Source organism: Heteronotia binoei, chromosome 1 (assembly GCF_032191835.1).
Source record: "Heteronotia binoei isolate CCM8104 ecotype False Entrance Well chromosome 1, APGP_CSIRO_Hbin_v1, whole genome shotgun sequence".
NCBI lineage: Eukaryota > Metazoa > Chordata > Lepidosauria > Squamata > Gekkonidae > Heteronotia > Heteronotia binoei.
The window spans coordinates 197307622-197330452 of NC_083223.1; the positions used below are offsets into that span (position 1 = coordinate 197307622).

The window sequence follows — 22831 nt, forward strand, 5'->3', positions numbered from 1 at the left end:
CCTTGACTGTATTTAAGAGCCTTGTGGGAATTTCTTCCCCTCTTGGAATGTGAGAGGGCATTCCTAACATACAGTTCATACCACTCACTAGGTAAAACGTTATTCCCATGGATGCCAGGTTGTTGCTTTACTCTGATTCCTCCTTATAGAATGGAAATGAAGTGAAGAAGTGATGTATCACCCATAAGACTCAAGCTTTGACGCTGTTAAAATTCGCTTTCATTGTCTTGCTCTACACAATAGACACCTGCCAGAAATTTACATGTCTTAACAGCTACACAACATTTTGCAGACAGTAGTAAGGAGATATGGTCTTTTAGGAAAGATCATCTGCTATTGCTTATCTTCTCAATGAGCAATCCTCACTAAGCTTCAAACAAAGTTTGAGAACCACTGTTTTAAAGTCATCCTGACGTCACTTCCTACGTACCTAACAATTCCCCCCTCCTCCATTGAGCAGACATTGCTGGCAGGGGAAATGCAGTGACTCACAACGCTGCTATTATTTTCCTGGGACTGGGTTAAATTTTTGATCTGCCAGTCTACCTTCTTCACATTCAATGACATTTGCAAATGTGTTTCTCTGACAAAATGTGGATATATTTTTGCTACAAAGGGACCCATATTCTATATTCTGCATTTCCAGGTGCTGTTTTTCATCCAGTGGAACAGCTCTCTCCATCTCTAGCACATCTTCACCATCTTCATCACTTTCACTTTCCTGAAACATATTCCAGATGGCAAATGGTGAATACTACTATTTAAAAATAAAACAAAACCCAAAGCTACTCAGATAATGACTTGAGAGTGGCTTGTGATCCTGACATGCAAGAATTTCTCATTCATTCATAAGATTCCTTAAATTACATTAGACAGAGCAGATAACTGCAGTTGTTTGTATATGTTGAGATTAATGAGAATGCATAAATAGCATGACTGTGTATAAATACCATAAAGACTGAACAAGCCGACCAGCCAAAGTTTGTTTGGGAGCTAAACAGGGTCAGCCATGGTCAGTATTTGAATGGCAGACCCTCAAGAAAAAACAGAGTTGCTATGCAGAGGTAAGGCAGCAGCAAACCACCTCCGCTCATCTCTTGCTTTAGAAACCCCACGAGAGGGGTCACCATAAGTTGGTTGCAACTTGATGATGGTGATGATGATGTTGCATGAAAACCACATGAACATGGAGCAAATATACAAACTGACAGCATAAATAGGTCATTTTATACATTGCTTGGTTAATACGCAGTACAGAGACTGACAAGGCAAATACAAAACTCTTCAGATGAATTCTTATTCTGCACTTATTCTGAACTACTGGTATTTATTTACATTCCCAATTCAATTTGCTGAACTCCTGCTTAAGCCTCAATACAAATTATTGAGCCTCAGTACAAATTTCAATTAAAAACTATTAAAACCAATGTGATTAGGGACATGTTTCATAGTTATAAAAACTCCAAAGTCATCTTCCAAATTTATATTAATTGAAGGTGAATGCACACTATACAGGTTGATGAAGAACTTAAAAATTCTATAAGCTTGGATTTTCTTATGATTTTGTCCTGACAGCTATAGCTATGGCATATTTTGTCTTCCTAGAGTGAAAGTGAGAATTTAGATTATTGTCATATGTGCCAAATGTTTACAAATGATACAGAAGTGACAAAAGTTCTTTGAATGGTTAACAGTGTAACTGAAAGGCTGTTCTAGGTTTCTGCAGTAAGGGTATAATTCTCATAAACATGAGGTAAAGTAGTAAAACTGGACCATGGTTGACACCATGTGAAAGATTACATGATGAAATGTTCCCCTATAAGAAAGAAAATCCTACACATCAAACACTAGCATTTTGGGGAAGATTAAACAAGAACCTTTCCCTTTTGACTGCCAGTATTCTATGTGCAGGGACTTCTTCCATCAGATGACTCTCATTCTCATTGCAGATCTGAAGTTGTAGATTCCAGAGACTGGTATACAACCGTATCTACTGTTTGTGAGAAATGATCAAGGGTCATAAGCCAATTGTTGGAAGCCCTTCAGTGCAGCAGCATAATTATGAGACATTTGTCTTAGTGAGTGAGTGCTACAATTTCTTCAAGGTTTCTATGTAGTCAGATTTCAAAGGAGCCTCCTTCATTAATTCCTTAGAACTTCACAGCCACAAAGGTTTATCTTTACTCTTCACAAATTCCCCTATTCCAAACTGACTGCATTCCAGCCACATGCTTCTTGTTGCTCAGCTGCCTCACAAGAAAATACCAGGACTGCCTTTGATCACCTTAACCTCCAACAAAATAACCACTTATTATGGCCATCAATAACAGGTTGCTTAATGCAGCAATGTGGCCGAGGTAATTTTGTTCTTAATTCAGTGAAGGTTTGCCAGGGAAAGACTACACAGAGGTTTAATGGAGGTAATTCAATAGGATGAGCACTCTGGGCTGTGAGCCATCACTATTAAACAGTTAAGTGGAATAACTGGCCCGCAATAACTTCCTGATAGGACTGCAGTAAATATTTGGGGTTGAGTTTTTCAATGGTCATTCCAAGGCTTGAAGCAGACCTTTTTCCTTTTTGCCGCTTTTATATCCTACAAATGGTACATTACAAAGGATTTTTGAATCTGAAATGGAAAGAGCGGACAAATCATTTTTCACCCTCCCTCATAACACATAATACTGCCAGTTAATTATGCATTGTGTGTGTGTGAATAAATCCTTCTCCCTGTAATAAACTACTGCCAGACAGCTGGATTTGCTGACCTAAAGTTTGAGTGTTATGAGGGAGGGTGAAAAATGATTTGTCCGCTCTTTCCATAACTTGTTCATAAATGATTTAGAGTTGGGAGTGAGCAGTGAAGTGGCCAAGTTTGCGGATGACACTAAATTGTTCAGGGTGGTGAGAACCAGAGAGGATTGTGAGGAACTCCAAAGGGATCTGTTGAGGCTGGGTGAGTGGGCATCAACGTGGCAGATGCGGTTCAATGTGGCCAAGTGCAAAGTAATGCACATTGGGGCCAAGAATCCCAGCTACAAATATAAGTTGATGGGGTGTGAACTGGCAGAGACTGACCGAGAGAGATCTTGGGGTCGTGGTAGATAACTCACTGAAAATGTCAAGACAGTGTGCGTTTGCAATAAAAAAGGCCAACGCCATGCTGGGAATTATTAGGAAGGGAATTGAAAACAAATCAGCCAGTATCATAATGCCCCTGTATAAATCGATGGTGCGGTCTCATTTGGAGTACTGTGTGCAGTTCTGGTCGCCGCACCTCAAAAAGGATATTATAGCATTGGAGAAAGTCCAGAGAAGGGCAACTAGAATGATTAAAGGGCTGGAGCACTATCCCTATGAAGAAAGGTTGAAACGCTTGGGACTCTTTAGCTTGGAGAAATGTCGACTGCAGGGTGACATGATAGAGGTTTACAAGATAATGCATGGGATGGAGAAAGTAGAGAAAGAAGTCCTTTTCTCCCTTTCTCACAATACAAGAACTCGTGGGCATTCCATGAAATTGCTGAGCAGACAGGTTAAAACGGATAAAAGGAAGTACTTCTTCACCCAAAGGGTGATTAACATGTGGAATTCACTGCCACAGGAGGTGGTGGCGGCCACAAGTATAGCCACCTTCAAGAGGGGTTTAGATAAAAATATGGAGCACAGGTCCATCGGTGGCTATTAGCCACAGTGTGTGTGTATATATAAAAAATTTTTGCCACTGTGTGACACAGAGTGTTGGACTGGATGGGCCGTTGGCCTGATCCAACATGGCTTCTCTTATGTTCTTAGAGAGCCAGGAAGATGAGAGATCCTTGTATGGACTTTACAGGGTCCTTGTGCTGGAGTCAACTCACAAAATAAGCAGTAATCAGGTATGCAATACTCTAGCTTTGGATTTTCTGCACTGAACAGGTTTGGACTACATAGCCCAACTCTAGACACAGAAGTATTCATAATAACAGCTGAATAAGTGTCAACTGGTCCAGTGTATTGGGTTAGAAAGGTTAAATGGATACAAATTAGGAGGCCCAATGTTAAAATCAATAAATATACAACATGTATTTATTACAAATTAGTTTTAAAGTTATAGGTCCAAATATAGCCTCAATAAGAATTTCAAATTGTACAACACATGTTTCAGCCTGCCGGCCTTCTTCAGTGGTCAAGCATAAATGTTCTACATAGGCTCAGTTATTGCAATACTAATGTTTATCAATACAGAACCAAGTGAAAATTATGTTCTGATAAATATCAGTAACTCAAGGCAAAGAGGTTCTATATAGGCCTCATATGACATTGCCTTGTGTCCAAATCAGGTACATATATCCGAAATGGTATCCCAGTTGTGTACCCTCCTATTTTGGTCCAGGAGATTCAGTTCCAAAAGCAATATGGAGCCAGTGTAATGGAATAGTGCACATGCACACACATACACAGAATCAAAACTTGTATTTTAAAAAAAGCTTTACAAGCATACATCGACCTCCTCCTTCTGGCACCTGATGGGTGCTTGGGCAGGGTAATTTCCTAACAAGCAAGTCCACCAAGGATATTATTGTCTACATTACCATTCTTTTGTCAACGGCTCTGACTCCTGCCGCCCTCATGCTGCTGACCAAGTGTACAAGATTGTCCCATTCACAGTAACCAGATCCCAAAATCACAACATAGGAGGGGGAAAGCAAGATTGCTTTCACAGAGAAGGGATAGAATGCCTAGACTTGGAGTAGACAACTACAATGCATACAAATGAACGTCACAATGAAGTCCAACTTCAGACAGGGCTGGGAAACTGGCATGATTGGTGGGAGTGCATCTCCTTCTGCGCCGTGCTTGGGGCAACAAAAAGAGTTGAGCCAGACCTGCCAGCAGGTAGAGAAATTCCTTTGCCAACTTATCCGACAGGCCTTATAGACACAACATGAAACAAGGATATGAGAACATTTTCTAGTAACCTGTTAATGTTATGAAGCAAAGAACAGCAGCTCCCTCTGAAGGCAGATTCTGCACACTATCAGAGGGTGGCAAATCGCCTATTTTCTTCCTTGAACCACAGAGAACAAGCTCTCAAGACAGTCAAAGGTGAAAAAGAAAATAATTTTTATTGTTTGTTTAGCCACTGTTCACCCCCTTCCTTGGAGGCTTAGTTATCTACATTGTGTGTGAAACTGAGCTCATAATTAACTCTTGAAAATCAAATCAACCCAAAACATCTTGATTACAAATGAAATGCCTTAGGCTTTTACTCCACACCAGACTATATGGTGCTTACCATTCTCTGAGCTCTGTAGTGTTCGTCTATTGCATATTGATATTTGGGTTGATCAAGTCCAAATAATGTAGCTAATTTCCCACCAAGAAATTCACAGGCTGGAAGGAGAAAGAAAGCAATTAGAGCCCCAAATTTTAAGTATAAAGAAGCACCTAACAGCAGGGAATCATCTGGGCCTTTTCATTGCTACAGCAAGTATAACAGGCACGGTATCCAGGCTGCTGGTTAACATGGACAGAGCGGTAGTTGAGAAGCACCTGGCTGCATTGAATGTGTACAAATCCCCTGGGTCAGATGTTATGCACCCAAGAGTGCTCAAAGAACTTCCCAAAGAGCTTGCACAGCATTTGTCAGTCATCTTCCAGACCTCTTGGAGGACAGGAGATCTGTCACAAGACTGGCAGTGGGCAGATATTATCCCAATTTTCAAAAAAGGGAGGAGGAATGACCCAGGAAACTAGAGGCCAGTCAGTCTGACCTCTGTCCCAGGGAAGATACTGGAGCAGATTTTAAAGGGATCAATCTGTGAGCACCTAAAGGACAACTTGGTGATCTGGGAAAGTTAACACAGATTTGTCCCTAACAGGTCCTGCCAGACCAACCTAATTTCCTTTGATAGAGTGATGAGCTTACTGGATCAAGGGAATAGTGTTGATGTTGTTTACCTAGATTTCAGTAAAGCTTTTGACAGGGTTCCCTATGATGTTCTGATGGGTAAATTAGAGAGCTGTGGACTGGACTCCAGGATAGTTAGGTGGACAGGGAACTGGTTGGAGAACCACACTCAAAGAGTAGTTGTCAATGGCATTACATCTGAATGAAGGGAGGTGTCCAGCAGGGTGCCACAGGGCTCAGTTTTGGGCCCTGTTCTTTTCAATATTTTTATCAATTATCTGGATGAGGGTGTGGAAAGGCTACTAATTAAATTTGCAGATGACACCAAATTGGGAGCAGAAGTGAATACACTGGAAGACAGAGTTAAAATTCAACGAAATCTGAACATGCTGGGAAAGTGGATGGAAGTGAACAAGATGCAATTTAACAAGGATAAGTGCCTCTACATCTCAGAAATCTGAACATGCTGGGAAAGTGGATGGAAGTGAACAAGATGCAATTTAACAAGGATAAGTGCCTCTACATCTCAGAAACAAAAATGAGAAACACACATACTGCTGGATGGGGGATACACTTCTGGGTAGCAGTGTGTGTGAATGAGATCTTGGGGTACGGGTGGACCATAAGTTAAATATGAGCAGCCAGTGCGATGCAGTGACAAAAAAGGCAAATGTCATCATGGGGTGTATCAACAGAGGCATAACTTCCAGATCGCAAGATGTCATAGTTCCGCTGTTCACTACATTTGGTCTGGCCACACCTGGAGTACTGTGTGCAGTTCTGGAGGCCTCACTTCAAGAAGGATGTGAACAGAATGGAGCAGGTACAGAGGAGAGTGACGACGATGATCAGGGGCCTGGAAACCAAGCCCTATGAAAAAAGTCTGAGGGACTTGGGAATGTTCAGTCTGGAAGAAGACTGGCCAGGAGAGAGATCTTGGGGTTGTGGCAGATAACTCGCTGAAAATGTCGAGACAGTGTCTAACTGCAATAAACAACAAGAACAACAACTTTTATTTATATCCCGCCCTCCCCGCTGGAGCAGGCTCAGGGCGGCTAACAACATAATTTCATACATTGGTCATACAAATATTGAATAAAACTACATTGACAGTTTAATTAAAATTCTGATTAAAATTCTAAAATTGATAAAATTAATAAAATATACTAGTGCTATGATTACATTTACGTTTACGATGGCGAGTTCTTTAGCAGTTTCCCTCTTAATCAGTGAAGGCCAATCGGAAGAGGATAGTCTTGCAGGCCCTGCGGAACTGTTCAAGGTCCCATAGGGCCCGCGTTTCCTCTGGAAGTTGGTTCCATAGGCGTGGAGCCATAGTAGAGAAAGCTCGGTTGTGGGTGCTTCACCTCTTCACCTCTTTCGGCCCGGGAATGTTCAACAGGTTTTTCCCGGCTGACCTCAGTGCTCTCTGGGGTTCATATGGGGAGAGACGGTCCCTAAGGTAGGCAGGTCCTCGGCCATATAGGGCTTTAAAGGTAATAACCAGCACTTTGTAACGAATCCGGTATACAACTGGCAGCCAGTGCAGTTCGCGCAGCCCAGGCTGTATGTGCCCCCACATTGGGAGCCCCAACAGCAATCTAGCCACCGCGTTCTGCACTAGCTGCAGCTTCCGGATTCGGTACAGAGGCAGCCCCATGTAGAGGGCATGCTATGCATAAAAAAGGCCAATGCTATGCTGGGAATTATTAGGAAGGGAACTGAAAACAAATCAGCCAGTACCATAATGTCCTGTATAAAACAATGGTGCAGCTTCATTTGGAGTACTGTGTACAATTCTGGTCACTGCAGCTCTAAAATGATATTATAGCATTGGGAGAAGTCCAGAAAACGGCAACTAGAATGATTAAAGGGTTGGAACACTTTCCCTATGAAGAAAGGTTAAAATACTTGGGGCTCTTCAGCTTGGAGAAATGTCAACTGAGGGGTGACATGATAGAGGTTTACAAGATTATGCATGGGACAGAGAAGATAGAGAAAGAAGTACTTTTCTCCCTTTCTCACAATACAAGAACTTGTGGGCACTCAATGAAATTGCTGAGCAGTCGGGTTAGAACAGATAAAAGGAAGTACTTTTTCACCCAAAGGGTGATTAACAAATGGAATTCACTGCCACAGGAGGTGGCAGCGGCTGCAAGCATAGCCAGCTTCAAGAGGGGATTGGATAAGCATATGGAGCAGAGGTCCATCAGTGGCTATTAGCCACAGCATATCATTGTAACTCTCTGTCTGGGGCAAGTGATGCTCTGTATTGGTGCTTGGGAGGGGCAACAGTGTAAGGGCTTCTAGTGTCCTGGCCCCACTGATGGATCTCCTGATGGCACCTGGATTTTTTGGCCACAGTGTGACACAGAGTGTTGGATTGGATGGGCCTTTGGCCTGATCCAACATGGCTTCTCTTATGTTCTTAGGATACTGAGGGGGACATGATTGCTCTCTATTAAGTATTTTAAGGACTGTCACTTAGAGGAGGACAGGGAGCTGTTCCTGTTGACGGCAAAGGAGAGGACACATAATAATGGTTTTAAATTAAAGGTGGGAAGGAAAAACCTTTTTACGGTAAGAGTCGTCTGACAGTGGAATCAGCTACTTAGGAAAGTGGTGAGCTCCCCCTCACTGGCAATCCTTAAGGAGCAGCTGGATGAACGCTGGTCAGGGATACTCTAGGTTGATCCTGCATTAAAGTTGGACTAGATGGCCAGTATGGCCCCTTCCAACTCTATGATTCTATGATACTATCTGAGCAGAGCTCAAGTGAATTTCCAGCTCATTAACAGTCATATGGAGAAAAAACAGAGCTGGAGTGGGCTACCTTGTCCATATATGCCAAGGGATGCTGTTATGTACCTTCCTGTGCTTGGCTGATTTCTGAAGAGGGAAATCAACCTTTCAATTTTTGGCTGGTGGAGGAGGAAGAAAACAATTTCTCACCAGGAAAGAAGACTAAGCCAGTTTCCACTACCAAAGAACTCGGAGTATGTCTTCACTCCTTGCCAATTACATGCTAATTGTTCTTATCCTACCAAACTAGCCACTGCTGCAAAAGAGCCAAAACCATACACATACTTACTAAAAAAAGAAACTGCTGCAACTTGAAGTGCCCAAAATTGCAGGTAAGCACCCCAAGAGAGACTGGCCTATAAAAAAATGAGACAGAGTTCACAACTCAGAGAAACGCAGCCATAATAACAGCATATCAACAACAGGGAAACCAGATTTCTGTCTTGCAAAGAGAACAAGGCAGATCACAGGTATATATGACCTGTAATCAAATGGTGATTTCTGGTGAAATCTAATTTTTCAAATATACAGAAAAATTATAGAAAGATAAGAAACAAATTTTCCCATTAAAATTAATATCTCCTTTTTCCTGCTTTGTTGGGGTAGAGGCCTACTTTATCTATGAACAATGGCTATAGGGCACCTTGAGCCTTACAACAGGTGCAAAATGAACATTTTTCTACATGACCTGATTTAATAAAACATTGCAACACTACAGTGCCACTGTCTGGACATTCTCATGCCACTGTTGACCTCTAGACCAACAAGAGCTATCTTCAGAGGCTAGTTACTACTCCAAGCAATTATCCACAGGATGATAGTGTATTTTGCTACATAAAGGGTGATAACAGATGGGCGGTTTGAGCTGCCCTGTGGACAGGAAGCATGCCGATCAAAAAAGCGCGTACACACATGCACATCTGCCTGCTGTCCCCATTCCACACACAGCTTGTCTGGGGTCGGACTGAAGCTGCCTCAGAAAGCCACTAAATTCTGAGGTGACTCTGAGGCACTTCCCCGGCCATCTGCATGGCCAGGAAACACCTGGGGAGTGGCCAAGAGGCACACAAGCTCTCTGGAAGCTCCTCCAGAGTGCATGCAGCCCGTCCCTGTTCCAGGGGTGGGTCATGTGCCATCTGGAGGTTCCCAGGCTTACTTCCAGGCCAGCTTGATGCCGCCCTGAGTCAGCCATCTGTTGCCAGACAAACTGACCTTTAATAACTGACCAGGCACCATAAAACCCAATCTCTTAAAGATACCTAGCCTTTGATTAGCAGCAGAGGCAGCTACACTGGCTGCACATGCACACACACACACGAAGAGCATAAAATCATAGAGTTGGAAGAAACGTCCAGGGTCATCTAGTCCAACCCCCTGCATAATGCAGGAAATTCAAAAATACCTCCCCCTACCACCCTGACACCCAGTGATCCATGCTCCATGACCAGAAGATGGCGAAAACTCCAGGATCCCTTGCCAAACTGGCCTGGAGAAAAATTGCAGCAATCAGCATTTCCCTGGGCGTGTAAGAAAGGGCCACAAGAACTAAGCACTGATGCAACCCTTCCTGTCCTCTTTCTCATGATCTTCCAAATTCACAGTATCAGCATTGCTGTCAGATAGCCATCTAGCCTCTGTTTAAAAACCTCCAAGGAAGGAGAGCCCAACACCTCCTGAGGAAGCATGTTCCACTGAGGAACTGCTCTGTCAGGACATTCTTCCTACTGTTTAGCCGAGAACACTTTCGATTTAATTTCAACCCACTGCTTCTGGCCTGACCTTCTGGGCACTGCTTTTGGAAGGAGGAGAGGAAGAGCTGGCAGAACTCTGAAGGGACCTTGTATGGGTCAGCTGGCTCTTTTTTGCAGCCAGCTTCCTGGACCTGCTTCCCAATAGTTGGCTGGTAGTTCTTACACTAGGATCTCCTGCCCTCTTGCATTCTCCCTTCTGTCACAGAACTGGACTAGCAGGGATGGGGGGATGGTTGTTAAAGCTATAACAACAGTCATTTTAGGTGCTCATCAGAAGTGTCACTCACTCTCCAATCACACCACAAGTTCCCAAACACGCAGAATTAAATAGTGGTTATCCTTTTCCCACACTTCTCATGAAGGGGGCACATAATACATGTTCATTCCCTCTCACTGGTGAAGTAGCCCTTCTGCTATTTCTCACAGTGTCAAAGGGTTCATGGATGACCTCCTCTTGGTCTTCCTCTTCTGAGCTGAATTCTTCCAGAGTTTCACCACTTGCAAAATATATGATCCTTTTTGGAGTCTTTTCTTTTGAACTTCTATTTCCATCCTGTTGGCTGCCACCTTTTTCTGCCTGTTCATTAAATAAAAAACATCAAGTGAGACACAGAAGGACGGGTCTACAAATGGATATTTCTGGAGAAAAACATCAAATAGAAGGACAGGTCTACAAATGGAGATTTCTGGAGAAAAACATCAAATGGAGAAAACCATCAAGTGAGACATAGGACGGGTCTACAAATGTGATTTCTACTGATTTCCCCCCTCCTACGGTAGATCCATATACTGTACCAAGTGTTGTTCCATTGGGGGGGTGTCCCCATGAACCTCAGGAGCAGCATTTCAAGGGACACAGTGACTTACAGTAGCGGGGAGCAGGCTAGCTCACAATTCTTTGATATATGCTGATGCCTCCCAGACAGATAGTTTCATGTCCCAGGTTTTATGAACAAATTTGTAGATGATAGCAATACTTCTAATGGCTATTATGGATTAGTGCCTGGAAATTAAAATGATCACTCTGCTTGTATGTGATAAAAAAAATCACTGTGGAAGAAATTACCATCTCTATGTCAGCATTGGGGTATACTGGCTGATGGGTATCAGCAGAGCTTTTTTGGTAGAAAAAAACCCAGCAGGAACTCATTTGCATATTAGGCCACTCCCTCTGACATCGTCATTGTTTTTTTTGCAGGGTTTTTGGCGGGAAAACCCAGCAGGAACTCATTTGCATATTAGGCCACTCCCGCTGACATCATCATTGTTTTGCGCGGGGGGGGTTGTAGGAAAAACCAGTAGAAACTCATTTGCATATTAGGCCACAGCTCCTGACACTATGCCAGCCAGAGCTGCGTTCCTGCTCAAAAAAAGCCCTGGGTATCAGTGAAAGTTGTTTCCCCATTTGACTCTTATCGCCTCTTAAGTCTGTAAACAAGGTGTCCCTGGTCTCTCATTTGCCAACAGAGAGAAGAAAGGAATGCTTAGCAGCACCATCTTCCATGTCTGTCTTCCGTACAGAATGAGGATCATGCCCCCAATTTGTATTTCTGCAAGAGAAGGATACGGTTTAAAGGGTTTTTTGCAAAGTTGGTGGTGGAAAGTGCAGTCAAGTTACAGCTGATTTATGGCAATGCCATAGGGTTTTCCAGGCAGGAGATATTCAGAGGTGGTTACAGGACTTGTATAAATAACTACAAAGTCCTTACAGCAAAAATGAGCAGTAGAAAAGAGTAAGAGTCCAGTAGCACCTTAAAAATTAACAAAATTTGTGTTAGCGCATGAGCTTGTGATTCACTCAGTGACTCAAAAAATCTCATACCTTGCCACAAATGTTATTAGTCTTTAAGATGCTACTCTTACTCTTTTCTACTGCTATAGACAGATTAACACAGCTACCCATCTTTATCTATCTCCAGCAAAGACAAGAAATATTAGGCAGTACAATAGCATCAGTGTACAGAACAAACACATTTTTCCCATGTTCCTCTCCATTACTGCTGCTTTCTCTCTGGAAAAATTACTCCTGAGGTTGCACAGTCCATGCAAATGAACAGCTGAGATGCTCAGCAAACTGGAGTGAGGAAGCATGATGGGATGAAGCTGCCACCTCCTCTCAGCAGAGCAGTGCGTGCAGAACAGGATGGAGGAATGAGGTCCCTCCTCACTCCAGCGCCCCCCTCCCCACCTGCACACTTCTTCCATGAGAGAAGAAGAAGAAGAAGATATTGGATTTATATCCCGCCCTCCACTCCGAAGAGTCTCAGAGCGGCTCACAATCTCCTTTACCTTCCTCCCCCACAACAGACACCCTGTGAGGTGGGTGGGGCTGGAGAGGGCTCTCACAGCAGCTGCCCTTTCAAGGACAACCTCTGCCAGAGCTATGGCTGACCCAAGGCCATGCTAGCAGGTGCAAGTGGAGGAGTGGGGAATCAAACCCGGTTCTCCCAGATAAGAGTCCACACACTTAACCACTACACCAAACTGGCTCTCCTAAGGACTGCAGTCCCAGGACAGATCATGCCAAGGATCAGAAAGGGCTGCACCAAAGTACAAGAATGCAGGAGAATTATACCTTCCATACACAGATTGGCATGATTCTGCACAATTGCTTTTCTGTTAAATTATGATTATTTGAAGGATAAGGGGGAAATCCCTACAATCACCATACTATGACATTTGAAGAGTGGAAAAATCTTGGTTATTCTGAATGCATTGGTCATGTTCTATCATTCTTACATAGACACAGATAAACTCTATTCTAGAAACAGGGTTGCCAGGTCTCCCCCAGCTAATGGCGGGGGAATAGGGTTGCCAGACTCAGGTTGGAAAACTAGAGATTTGTGGATGAGGCCTGGGCAGAACAGGGACCTCAGGGGGTACAATGCCATACAGTCCACCCTTCAAAGCATCCATTTTCTCCAGGGGAGCTGATCTCTGTAGTCTGGAGATTAGCTGTTATCCCAGGGGGTCCCCAGGTCCCACCTGGAGGCTGGCATCCTTATGAAATAATATTTAGTTGTGAATTTACATGATGTACCTGGGTGCCCAAAGGAATTACTACACCACCTTATCTTGGGTTTCCCTAGCAATTCCAATGTCCACAGTATACACTCAGCAAAGTGGTTCCCCCAGGATGGGACCTCATGTGCCACTGGGGAACACAAGAAAAGCAATGGCATAGATATTTCACACCTCCTCAGCTGCTTATTTTGGCCTGAAAGCACTTCTCACATTAGTGAGAATGTCCTGCATTATGCATACAAGACAGAATGGAGTCCACAACAACCAAAACAGCAAGAAGAAACCATGCCAGTCTTCTGCTTCACTTTATATGAGTTGGTGCCACACTCATTAGATCTGTGTGTGTGTGTACACCTGCCAGATGCCAATATTCCTTCACACTTAAAAACAAAACTACAAGTGGGGCTACAAAGACAGCAGCAAGTTTGCTTCTCAGTAGTCACAGGAGTGACTACACCCAGGTTTAGCCTTCACCTCCCCCCCCCCCAAGATGTCCTCAAGCCATTTTGGAAGACTAAAACATGTAGCTAAATTGTACAGTATAGGAGGAAGTAAATGTATGATTTTTAAAAGCAGTGCAGTAGTTCAAAATGGTATGCATAAATGCATTGTATTTTTATATGTGCCAGAACACAACTAAAGTACAGCATTTTTTAAATAAAAAAATCAGAAAACCCATTCATTTGGGTAGATAACTCCAAAATGGTAAAGGTTCTAAGATTTTTCTCCTCCACTCTAAACAGGGCATTAATTCTAGCAAAAGTATTAACATTCTATGCAAAAAAAAATCCATTAACTCACCTTTAAAATCTCTTGGCTATCTTCCATCACAGAAAGAAAAATCTGATTAAAAAGTTGCTCAGGAGGAAAACAACAAAAGTAACTTGAGAGCAGCGCAGAGACCTTTTGGGAGCATTAGCTGCTGAAACCAAGAGGCTGGTCAGTGGAAAAAAGGAGCACAATAATACTTCAGGATACTGCTGTCTGAGAAGGACTGGCTGTGTTTAAATTGGGGGCAGGGTTTCTAAATTGTTGCAAAGGTTACGGAAAGGGTGAGGGCAAGGATCAGTTATAATATCGACAATTTCTATTTGAAATCAATAAGTTCCAGTTTGAGAGGGAATACTTTCATTATTTTGCCACCGCCCTTCGCCAAAAAATAATGGCTTTTAAAAAGGCTTTTCTGTTTAACAAGGTTAAAAGTCGTAGGTGTATATTTACTCGTTTCCCGTCGAACCAGAGAGCTAGAAACAGCCACACCTTGGCACACAAAAGCTCTGTGACTCAAGACACTATACCATCTAGTGGTAGTTGCGTGCAATGACACCAGGAACTGTAAGTAATCGCTACGTGGAACTTAACAGGGCTGAATTTTAAAAATTAGAATTTATTTTTCTGAAAAGTTCTCATAGTGAATCCTCCAGCATAAGGACCACATAATTACATCAAAAGTTTGCACTTGTCATTCTCACCGAGTCAATCCAGCAAAATGAATACTTGGCATTATTATAGACTGCACAACATATATGTTCCTCACAGTACCTATAGCAGCTCTGTAAAATGGGCTGTCATTTTTCAGACTGTAGATGGGGTAAGCAGATGCAAAACTACAGTTAGTTAACAGAGAAAGATTTGTAGGAGACAGGCCTCACAGGGAAAAGCAAGCTACACTTACAGAAATTCCCACCTTTACAAGATTCCTTAGCTTCTTGCTATGACTGAGAGATAACAGCTTACCTAAGGTCACCTATTGAGCTCATGTCAAGCAAGATTTGAACCAGGGTCTTCCTTGCCAATAGAGTTGCCAACCTGCAAATGGTGGCTAGAGATCTCTCAGGAGCACTGAGGATGGTGAAAATCAAAGCTGACAGTGAATAACTCCAGAAGGATCTCTACAAACTGGGTGAGTGGGTGACAATATGGCAAATAAAATTCAGTGTTAGTAAGTGCAAGGTGATACAAAATGGGACAAAAGATTCCAGCTTCAAAAATAGTCCTATGGGATCTGAACTTGCTGAGACTGAGGGAAAAAGATCTTGCGATCATAGTCAATAGCTCAAAGAAAGTGTCAACCCAGTGTGTTGCAGCAGTGAAAAAAGCAAACTCTATGTTAAGGATTATTGAGAAAGGGATTTAGAATAAAATGGCAGATATTATAATGTCCTTGTATAGTTCTATGGTGCAGCCTCATTTGGAATACTGTGTACCGATCTGGTCACCATAGGCTCAAAAAAAGACAGCAGAGATGGGAAAAGTACAGAGGGCAACCAAAATGGGAAAAGTACAGAGGGCGTCCACAAGCATAGCCACCTTCAAGAAGGGGTTAGATAAAAATATGGAGCAGAGGTCCATCAGTGGCTATTAGCCACAGTGTGTGTGTGTGTGTGTGTGTGTGTGTGTGTGTGTATATATATATATATATTTGGCCGCTGTGTGACACAGAATGTTGGACTGGATGGGCCATTGGCCTGATCTAACATGGCTTCTCTTATCTTCTTATGTTCTTAAAATGATTAGCGGGTTAGAGCATCTTCCCTGTGAGGAAAGGCTGAAGAATCTGGGACTGTTCAGTTTAGAAAAGAGACAAGAGGAGACATTATAGTGGTTTATAAATTTATGCATGGGATGGAGACAATTGACAAAAAGATTTTTTTCTCCCTCTCCCAAAATATAAGAATAGAGTCCCCACTAGTTTTTTCTACAAAATTACATGAAACAATGGTGATCACAGGGGGTGTGGCCTAGGGTGGCCAGACCGTCCCGGTCTCCCGGGACATTCCCGGTTCTGGCCACTCAATCCCGGCTCCCGGGCTGCCTATACCGGGACCATTAAAGGTCCCGGTTTAGGCAGCCCCGGAGCCGGTGGGCCGCGGGCGCCGGCGGGGAAGGCGGCGAGTGAGGGAGGGAGCGTGGTGGAGGCCTCTCCGTGGCCTCCGCTGGTCGCTGGAAGCCCTCCAGAGCCTCTGGAAGGCCTTCCGGGACCAGCGCCGGCCAGCGAAGGCTTCCCCGCGGCCTCTGCTGGTCCCTGGAGGCCCTCCAGAGTCTCTGGAGGGCCTCCAGGGACCAGCGGAGGCCGCGGGGAGGCCGCGGGGCACCCGGCGCTGGTCCCGGAAGGCCTTCCAGAGCCTCTGGAAGGCCTTTCGGGACCAGCGCCGGCCAGCGAAGGCTTCCCCGCGGCCTCCGCTGGTCCCTGGAGGCCCTCCAGAGTCTCTGGAGGGCCTCCAGTGACCAGCGGAGGCCGCGGGGAGGCCGCGGGGCACCCGGCGCTGGTCCCGGAAGGCCTTCCAGAGCCTCTGGAAGGCCTTCCGGGACCAGCGCCGGCCAGCGAAGGCTTCCCCGCGGCCTCCGCTGGTCCCTGGAGGCCCTCCAGAGACTCTGGAGGGCCTCCAGGGACCAGCGGAGGCCGCGGGGAGGCCGCGGGGCACCCGGCGCTGGCCAGCGAAGGCCTTCCAGAGCCTCTGGAAGGCCTTCCGGGACCAGCGCTGGCCAGCGAAGGCTTCCCCGCGGCCTCCGCTGGTCCCTGGAGGCCCTCCAGAGTCTCTGGAGGGCCTCCAGGGACCAGCGGAGGCCGCGGGGAGGCCGCGGGGCACCCGGCGCTGGTCCCGGAAGGCCTTCCAGAGCCTCTGGAAGGCCTTCCGGGACCAGCGCCGGCCAGCGAAGGCTTCCCCGCGGCCTCCGCTGGTCCCTGGAGGCCCTCCAGAGACTCTGGAGGGCCTCCAGGGACCAGCGGAGGCCGCGGGGAGGCCGCGGGGCACCCGACGCTGGTCCCGGAAGGCCTTCCAGAGCCTCTGGAAGGCCTTCCGGGACCAGCGCCGGCCAGCGAAGGCTTCCCCGCGGCCTCCGCTGGTCCCTGGAGGCCCTCCAGAGACTCTGGAGGGCCTCCAGGGACCAGCGGAGGCCGCGGGGCACGCGGCGCTGGTCCCGGAAGGCCTTCCAGAGCCTCTGGAAGGCCTTCCGGGACCAGCGCCGGCCAGCGAAGGCTTCCCCGCGGCCTCCGCTGGTCCCTGGAGGCCCTCCAGAGTCTCTGGAGGGCCTCCAGTGACCAGCGGAGGCCGCGGGGAGGCCGCGGGGGCACCCGGCGCTGGTCCCGGAAGGCCTTCCAGAGCCTCTGGAAGGCCTTCCGGGACCAGCGCCGGCCAGCGAAGGCTTCCCCGCGGCCCTCCGCTGGTCCCTGGAGGCCCTCCAGAGACTCTGGAGGGCCTCCAGGGACCAGCGGAGGCCGCGGGGAGGCCGCGGGGCACCTGGCGCTGGTCCCGGAAGGCCTTCCAGAGCCTCTGGAAGGCCTTCCGGGACCAGCGCCGGCCAGCGAAGGCTTCCCGGCCCCGGCCTCCGCTGGTCCCTGGAGGCCCTCCAGAGTCTCTGGAGGGCCCTCCAGGGGACCAGGAGCGGAGGCCGCGGGGAGGCCGCGGGGCACCCGGCGCTGGTCCCGGAAGGCCTTCCAGAGCCTCTGGAAGGCTTTCCGGGACCAGCGCCGGCCAGCGAAGGCCTCCCCCGCGGCCTCCGCTGGTCCCTGGAGGGCCTCCAGGGACCAGCGGAGGCCGCGGGGAAGCCGCGGAGCAGCCGGCGCTGGTCCCTGGAGGCCTCCAGAGGCCAGCGCCGGCAGCTCCCTCCCTGCCTCGCCGCGAGGCCGCCGCCGCCGCCGATGGATGCCGCCCTGGAATCAGGTAAGGGGGCCGAAAGCGGGGGGCGGGGGGCGGCCTTCCTTTCTTCCCTCCCTCCTCCCTCCCTCCCTCCCTCCCTCCCTCCCTTCCTTCTTCTTCCTTCCTTCCTTCCTTCCTTCCTTCCTTCCTTCCTTCCTTCCTTCCTTCCCTCCCTCTTCCCTCCCTCCCTCCCTCCTCCCTTCCTTCCTTTCTTCCTTCCCTCCCTTCCTTCCCTCACTCCCTTCCCTTCCTTCCTTCCTTCCCTCCCTCCTCCTTCCTTCCTTTCTTCCTTCCTTCCTTCCCTCCCTCCCTCCCCCCTTCCTTCCTTCCTTCCCTCCCTCCCTCCCTCCCCCTTCCTTCCTTCCTTCCTTCCTTCCTTCCTTCCTTCCTTCCTTCCTTCCTTCCTTCCTTCCTTCCTTCCTTCCTTCCTTCCTTCCTTCCTCCTTCCTTCCTTCCTTCCTTCCTTCCTTCCTTCTTCCTCCCTCCCTCCCTCCCTCCCTCCCTCCCCTTCCCTTCCCTTCCCTTCCCTTCCCTTCCCTTCCCTTCCCTTCCCTTCCCTTCCCTTCCCTTCCCTTCCCTCCTTATGTTCTTATGTGACACAGAGTGTTGGACTGAGGGGCCACTGGCCTGATGCAACAGGGCTTCTCTTATATTTTTATGTGACACAGAGTGTTGGACTGGAGGGGCCACTGGCCTGATCCAACAGGGCTTCTCTTATGTTCTTATGTGACACAGAGTGTTGGACTGGAGGGGCCCACTGGCCTGATCTAACAGGGCTTCTCTTATGTTCTTATGTGACCAGAGTGGTGGAGTGGATGAGCCATTGGTCTGATGCAACAGGGCTTCTCTTATATTTTTATGTGGCACAGAGTGTTGGACTGGAGGGGCCACTGGCCTGATCCAACAGGGCTTCTCTTATGTTCTTATGTGACACAGAGTGTTGGACTGGAGGGGCCACTGGCCTGATCTAACAGGGCTTCTCTTATGTTCTTATGTGACCAGAGTGGTGGAGTGGATGAGCCATTGGTCTGATGCAACAGGGCTTCTCTTATATTTTTATGTGGCACAGAGTGTTGGACTGGAGGGGCCATTGGTCTGATGCAACAGGGCTTCTCTTATATTTTTATGTGGCACAGAGTGTTGGACTGGAGGGGCCACTGGCCTGATGCAACAGGGCTTCTCTTACATTCTTATGTTACACAGAGTGTTGGACTGGAGGGGCCACTGGCCTGATGCAACAGGGCTTCTCTTATGTTCTTATGTGACGCAGAGTGTTGGACTGGATGGGCCACTGGCCTGATCCAACAGGGCTTCTCTTATGTTCTTATGTGACAATACTGACTTTGGTGGACCCAAGCACTGATTCAGTGTAAGGGAGCTTTGTGTTTGTGACTGGAGTAGATAATACTGACTTTGGTGGACCCAAGCACTGATTCAGTGTAAGGGAGCTTTTGTGTTTGTGTCTTCTGGTGCAATTTTGTTCTCAGATCCTGTATTTACTTCATCAGTATATGGGATAAGGCACTTTCTCAACTGTGCTGCATAATGCAGCCTATTTATTTTGTCCTGTTGGCTCTGTTGGCTCTGTCTGCGCCACCTTCATCACTTTCGGGGTGTGGATCCCCCAGTGGGGTGGTCTCGTGACTCCCTCCGCCGGCTGTTTCTGATAGCCCTGCGCCCCCTCTTTCATTTGATATGTGTCCCGTGCGAGTGCCACCCTCCCCCCGGGAGATGCCGCAAAATGAGCCCCCTTGAGGCTTATGGCGGCAGGGCTCGGGGGAAGCGAGCTAGACTGCTGTTCTTTTGAGGGGTTATAGAGTGTTTCGAGCCCGTCCCTGTGGCATCGGTCCCATCGTTGTGGGGCCCAGGGGGCCGGCGCAGCGGCACGCTGAAGCAGCCTGTCGGTCACTTCCGGGTTCCTGTCCTGCATCTCGACCTGTGTTATTAGTGACAGGCTGCTTCGGCGTGCCGCTGCGCCGGCCCCCTGGGCCCCACAACGATGGGACTGATGCCACAGGGACGGGCTCGAAACACTCTATAACCCCTCAAAAGAACAGCAGTCTAGCTCGCTTCCCCCGAGCCCTGCCGCCATAAGCCTCAAGGGGGCTCATTTTGCGGCATCTCCCGGCGGGAGGGTGGCACCCGCACGGGACACATATCAAATGAAAGAGGGGGCGCAGGGCTATCAGAAACAGCCGGCGGAGGGAGTCGGGAGAGCACCCCACTGGGGGATCCACACCCCGAAAGTGATGAAGGTGGCGCAGATAGAGCCAACAGAGCAAACAGGACAAAATAAATAGGCTGCATTATGCAGCACAGTTGAGAAAGTGCCTTATCCCATATACTGATGAAGTATATACAGGATTTCAGAACAAAATTGTTTCCGGCGGTGATATTTGGGGGATTTTTGGGGATGTCACAGGAAGTGCTGTGAAGTCACTTCCTGTTTCCGGCAGTGGCATTTGGGGGAAATGATGTCATTTGGGGGAAAATGATGTCACAGGAAGTGATGTCACTTCCCATTTCCGGCAGGTGACGCGGGGAAATGATGTCACAGGAAGTGATGTCACTTCCTGTTTCCTGTGGTGGCATGCCGTCACCGGAAGTGACGTCACTTCCTGTTTCCGGTGGCGCACACGCGCTTCGCGCGCGCACACCCCTACCTCCCCCCCCCAATGTGTCCCTGGCTGGCCTTCAGACATTATGGTCACCCTAGTGTGGCCTAATATGCAATGAGTTCCTGTTGGGCTTTTTCTACCAAAAAACCCCTGAGGATAAGTCTATCAATGATTACTAGCCATGGTGACTGAGGGGAGCCTCCACATTCAGAGGCATTAAACCTCTGAATTCCAGAGCCAGGAGGCAACATCAGGGGAAGGTCTTGGCCTCTAGGCCTTCCAGAGGAACTGGTTGGCTACTGTGTGAGACAGGATGCTTCACTAGATGGACCATTGGTCTGATCCAGCAAGGCCGTTCTTAGATTTTCTCATGGGATTACAATTAATATCCAGGCAACAAACATAAATTCATCTGGGGAAAAGTGCCACTTTGGGAGATGTACTCTATGCCATTATACCTCATTGAAGACCCTCCCCTCCCCAAATCCACCCTTCTTCGGCTCCACCCCTAAAATTTCCAACTGTTTCCCAGTCCTATCTACTAGCTGCTCAACCGCTTTTCTACACAAGTGCTACTCTTAGGCCCCATCTGTATTGCAAGCTGCCAAGCACATCCACAGACACAGTGCAAGAATTTAATGCGGAGGGTAGGTTAGGAAAAAAGCAGGCACTAAGAGTTGTATCTTCCAGAAATATCCTCACATAACTCCATCATAAGAAGAAGAAGAAGAATTGCAGATTTATACCCCACCGTTCTCTCTGAATCAAAGAGGCTTACAGTCTCCTATATCTTCTCCCCCCACAACAGACACCCTGTGAGGTGGGTGGGGCTGAGAGGGCTCTCACAGCAGCTGCCCTTTCAAGGACAACCTCTGCCAGAGCTATGTCTAACCCAAGGCCATTCCGGCAGGTGCAAGTGGAGGAGTGGGGAATCAAACCCGGTTCTCCCAGGTAAGAGTCATAGTACAAGGACAAGCTGCCATAGAAAATCCTGATGAGATCAGGAAGACTTCCACTCTCCCTGCTTTCTACAAACTATTACACAGATAATAGGACTGTACTGTAACAGAATAGACCTGAAGGTTATTTGAGTAGAGGGTTAGGGACTGTGTTCTATACTACTAGGTATAGCTTGTGCGACCTTTTGCTGTCAATAGGATCCTATTGTGTAGTTTTTGTATAATTTGTCACATTCTTATGCTTTGCTATCCTATTGCATTATTTATTAGATATCCCATCCTGTTGATTGTATTGACTTACTCTGTGTAATCCACCTTGAATCCCAGTGAGAAAGGCACATTGTAAATAAAATAAAAATTTGTTATGTGTTAAGTCTTCAGAAAGGTGCTGCCAGTTTGGTGTAGTGATTAAGTGCACAGACTCCTATTTGGGAGAAATGGGTTTGATTCCCTACTCCTTTGCATGCAACTGCTGGAGTGACCTTGGGTAAGTCATAACTCTCTCAGACCCCCACCCCCATCAGACAAGCTGACTACTTCCAGGTGGATCGGCTGCTGTCCTTCATCTAGAGTCTGGTTGCAATTGTCACAGACATCCCTTTGGGGGATGCGTGGGAGTAGGCAAAGTAGGCACTCATCTAGGGTACCACCTGGCCTTGGGGTGTCATGTTCTCAGGGTGCAGGCAGGCAGGAGTCCAAAGCCAGTCCAAGGTCAAAGTCCAGGAAGTCAAGCAGGAGCCAAGTCACCAATGCAGAATCACAGACCGGAATCAGAAGTCAATGTCCAAAAGCCAAAAGGTCAGTTTGCCAAGGAAATCAAGCAGGTCAGGATCAGGAATCAGGAAGGAGCGTGGATGCAAGCCAGAGAATAGACTTGTTGCTTCTACAAAGTTACCAGGTCCTGGGTGGGAGCTATATGAGAGTCTCAATCAGCCTGCTCCCTGGGTGGCAGTGACTCTGCTAGAACTCAGAGCTGAGAGATCTGAAGCATTGGCGTGCCTCGTCTTCACTCTGAAAGTTCTTTCTGGAGCCTGCTTCGAACTCTTGAATGGGAGAAGAAGAGCTTGGAGGAGATTGATCGTCAACAGCTGACACTGGTGCCTGGAGAGTGATTGATGGGCCAGCTGCTGTTTGTTCAGCTGAG

General features: G+C 47.3%; 1 protein-coding gene across 1 annotated transcript; it reads right to left on the minus strand.

Moving 5' to 3' along the window:
• Positions 1-196: 196 nt before the first annotated feature.
• LOC132587225 (protein FAM177B-like) lies at positions 197-14754 on the minus strand. The gene is made up of 5 exons (XM_060259484.1): positions 14272-14754; positions 10871-11023; positions 8985-9051; positions 5279-5376; positions 197-721 (listed from the first exon to the last, which is right to left on the minus strand). The coding sequence occupies exons 1-5, from the start codon at positions 14296-14298 to the stop codon at positions 503-505; spliced, it is 564 nt and encodes a 187-aa protein (XP_060115467.1). The 5' UTR covers positions 14299-14754; the 3' UTR covers positions 197-502.
• Between the last annotated feature and the right edge of the window lie 8077 nt (positions 14755-22831).

Coding starts and splice junctions, on each gene's coding strand:
- LOC132587225 (XM_060259484.1), bottom strand. CDS start 14,298: ATGGAAGATAGCCAAGAGATTTTAAAG. Junction 11,024..14,271: donor ATAGCCAAGAGATTTTAAAG/GTGAGTTAATGG, acceptor TTTAATGAACAG/GCAGAAAAAGGTGGCAGCCA. Junction 9,052..10,870: donor TCCATGAACCCTTTGACACT/GTGAGAAATAGC, acceptor ATTTTTTTATAG/GCCAGTCTCTCTTGGGGTGC.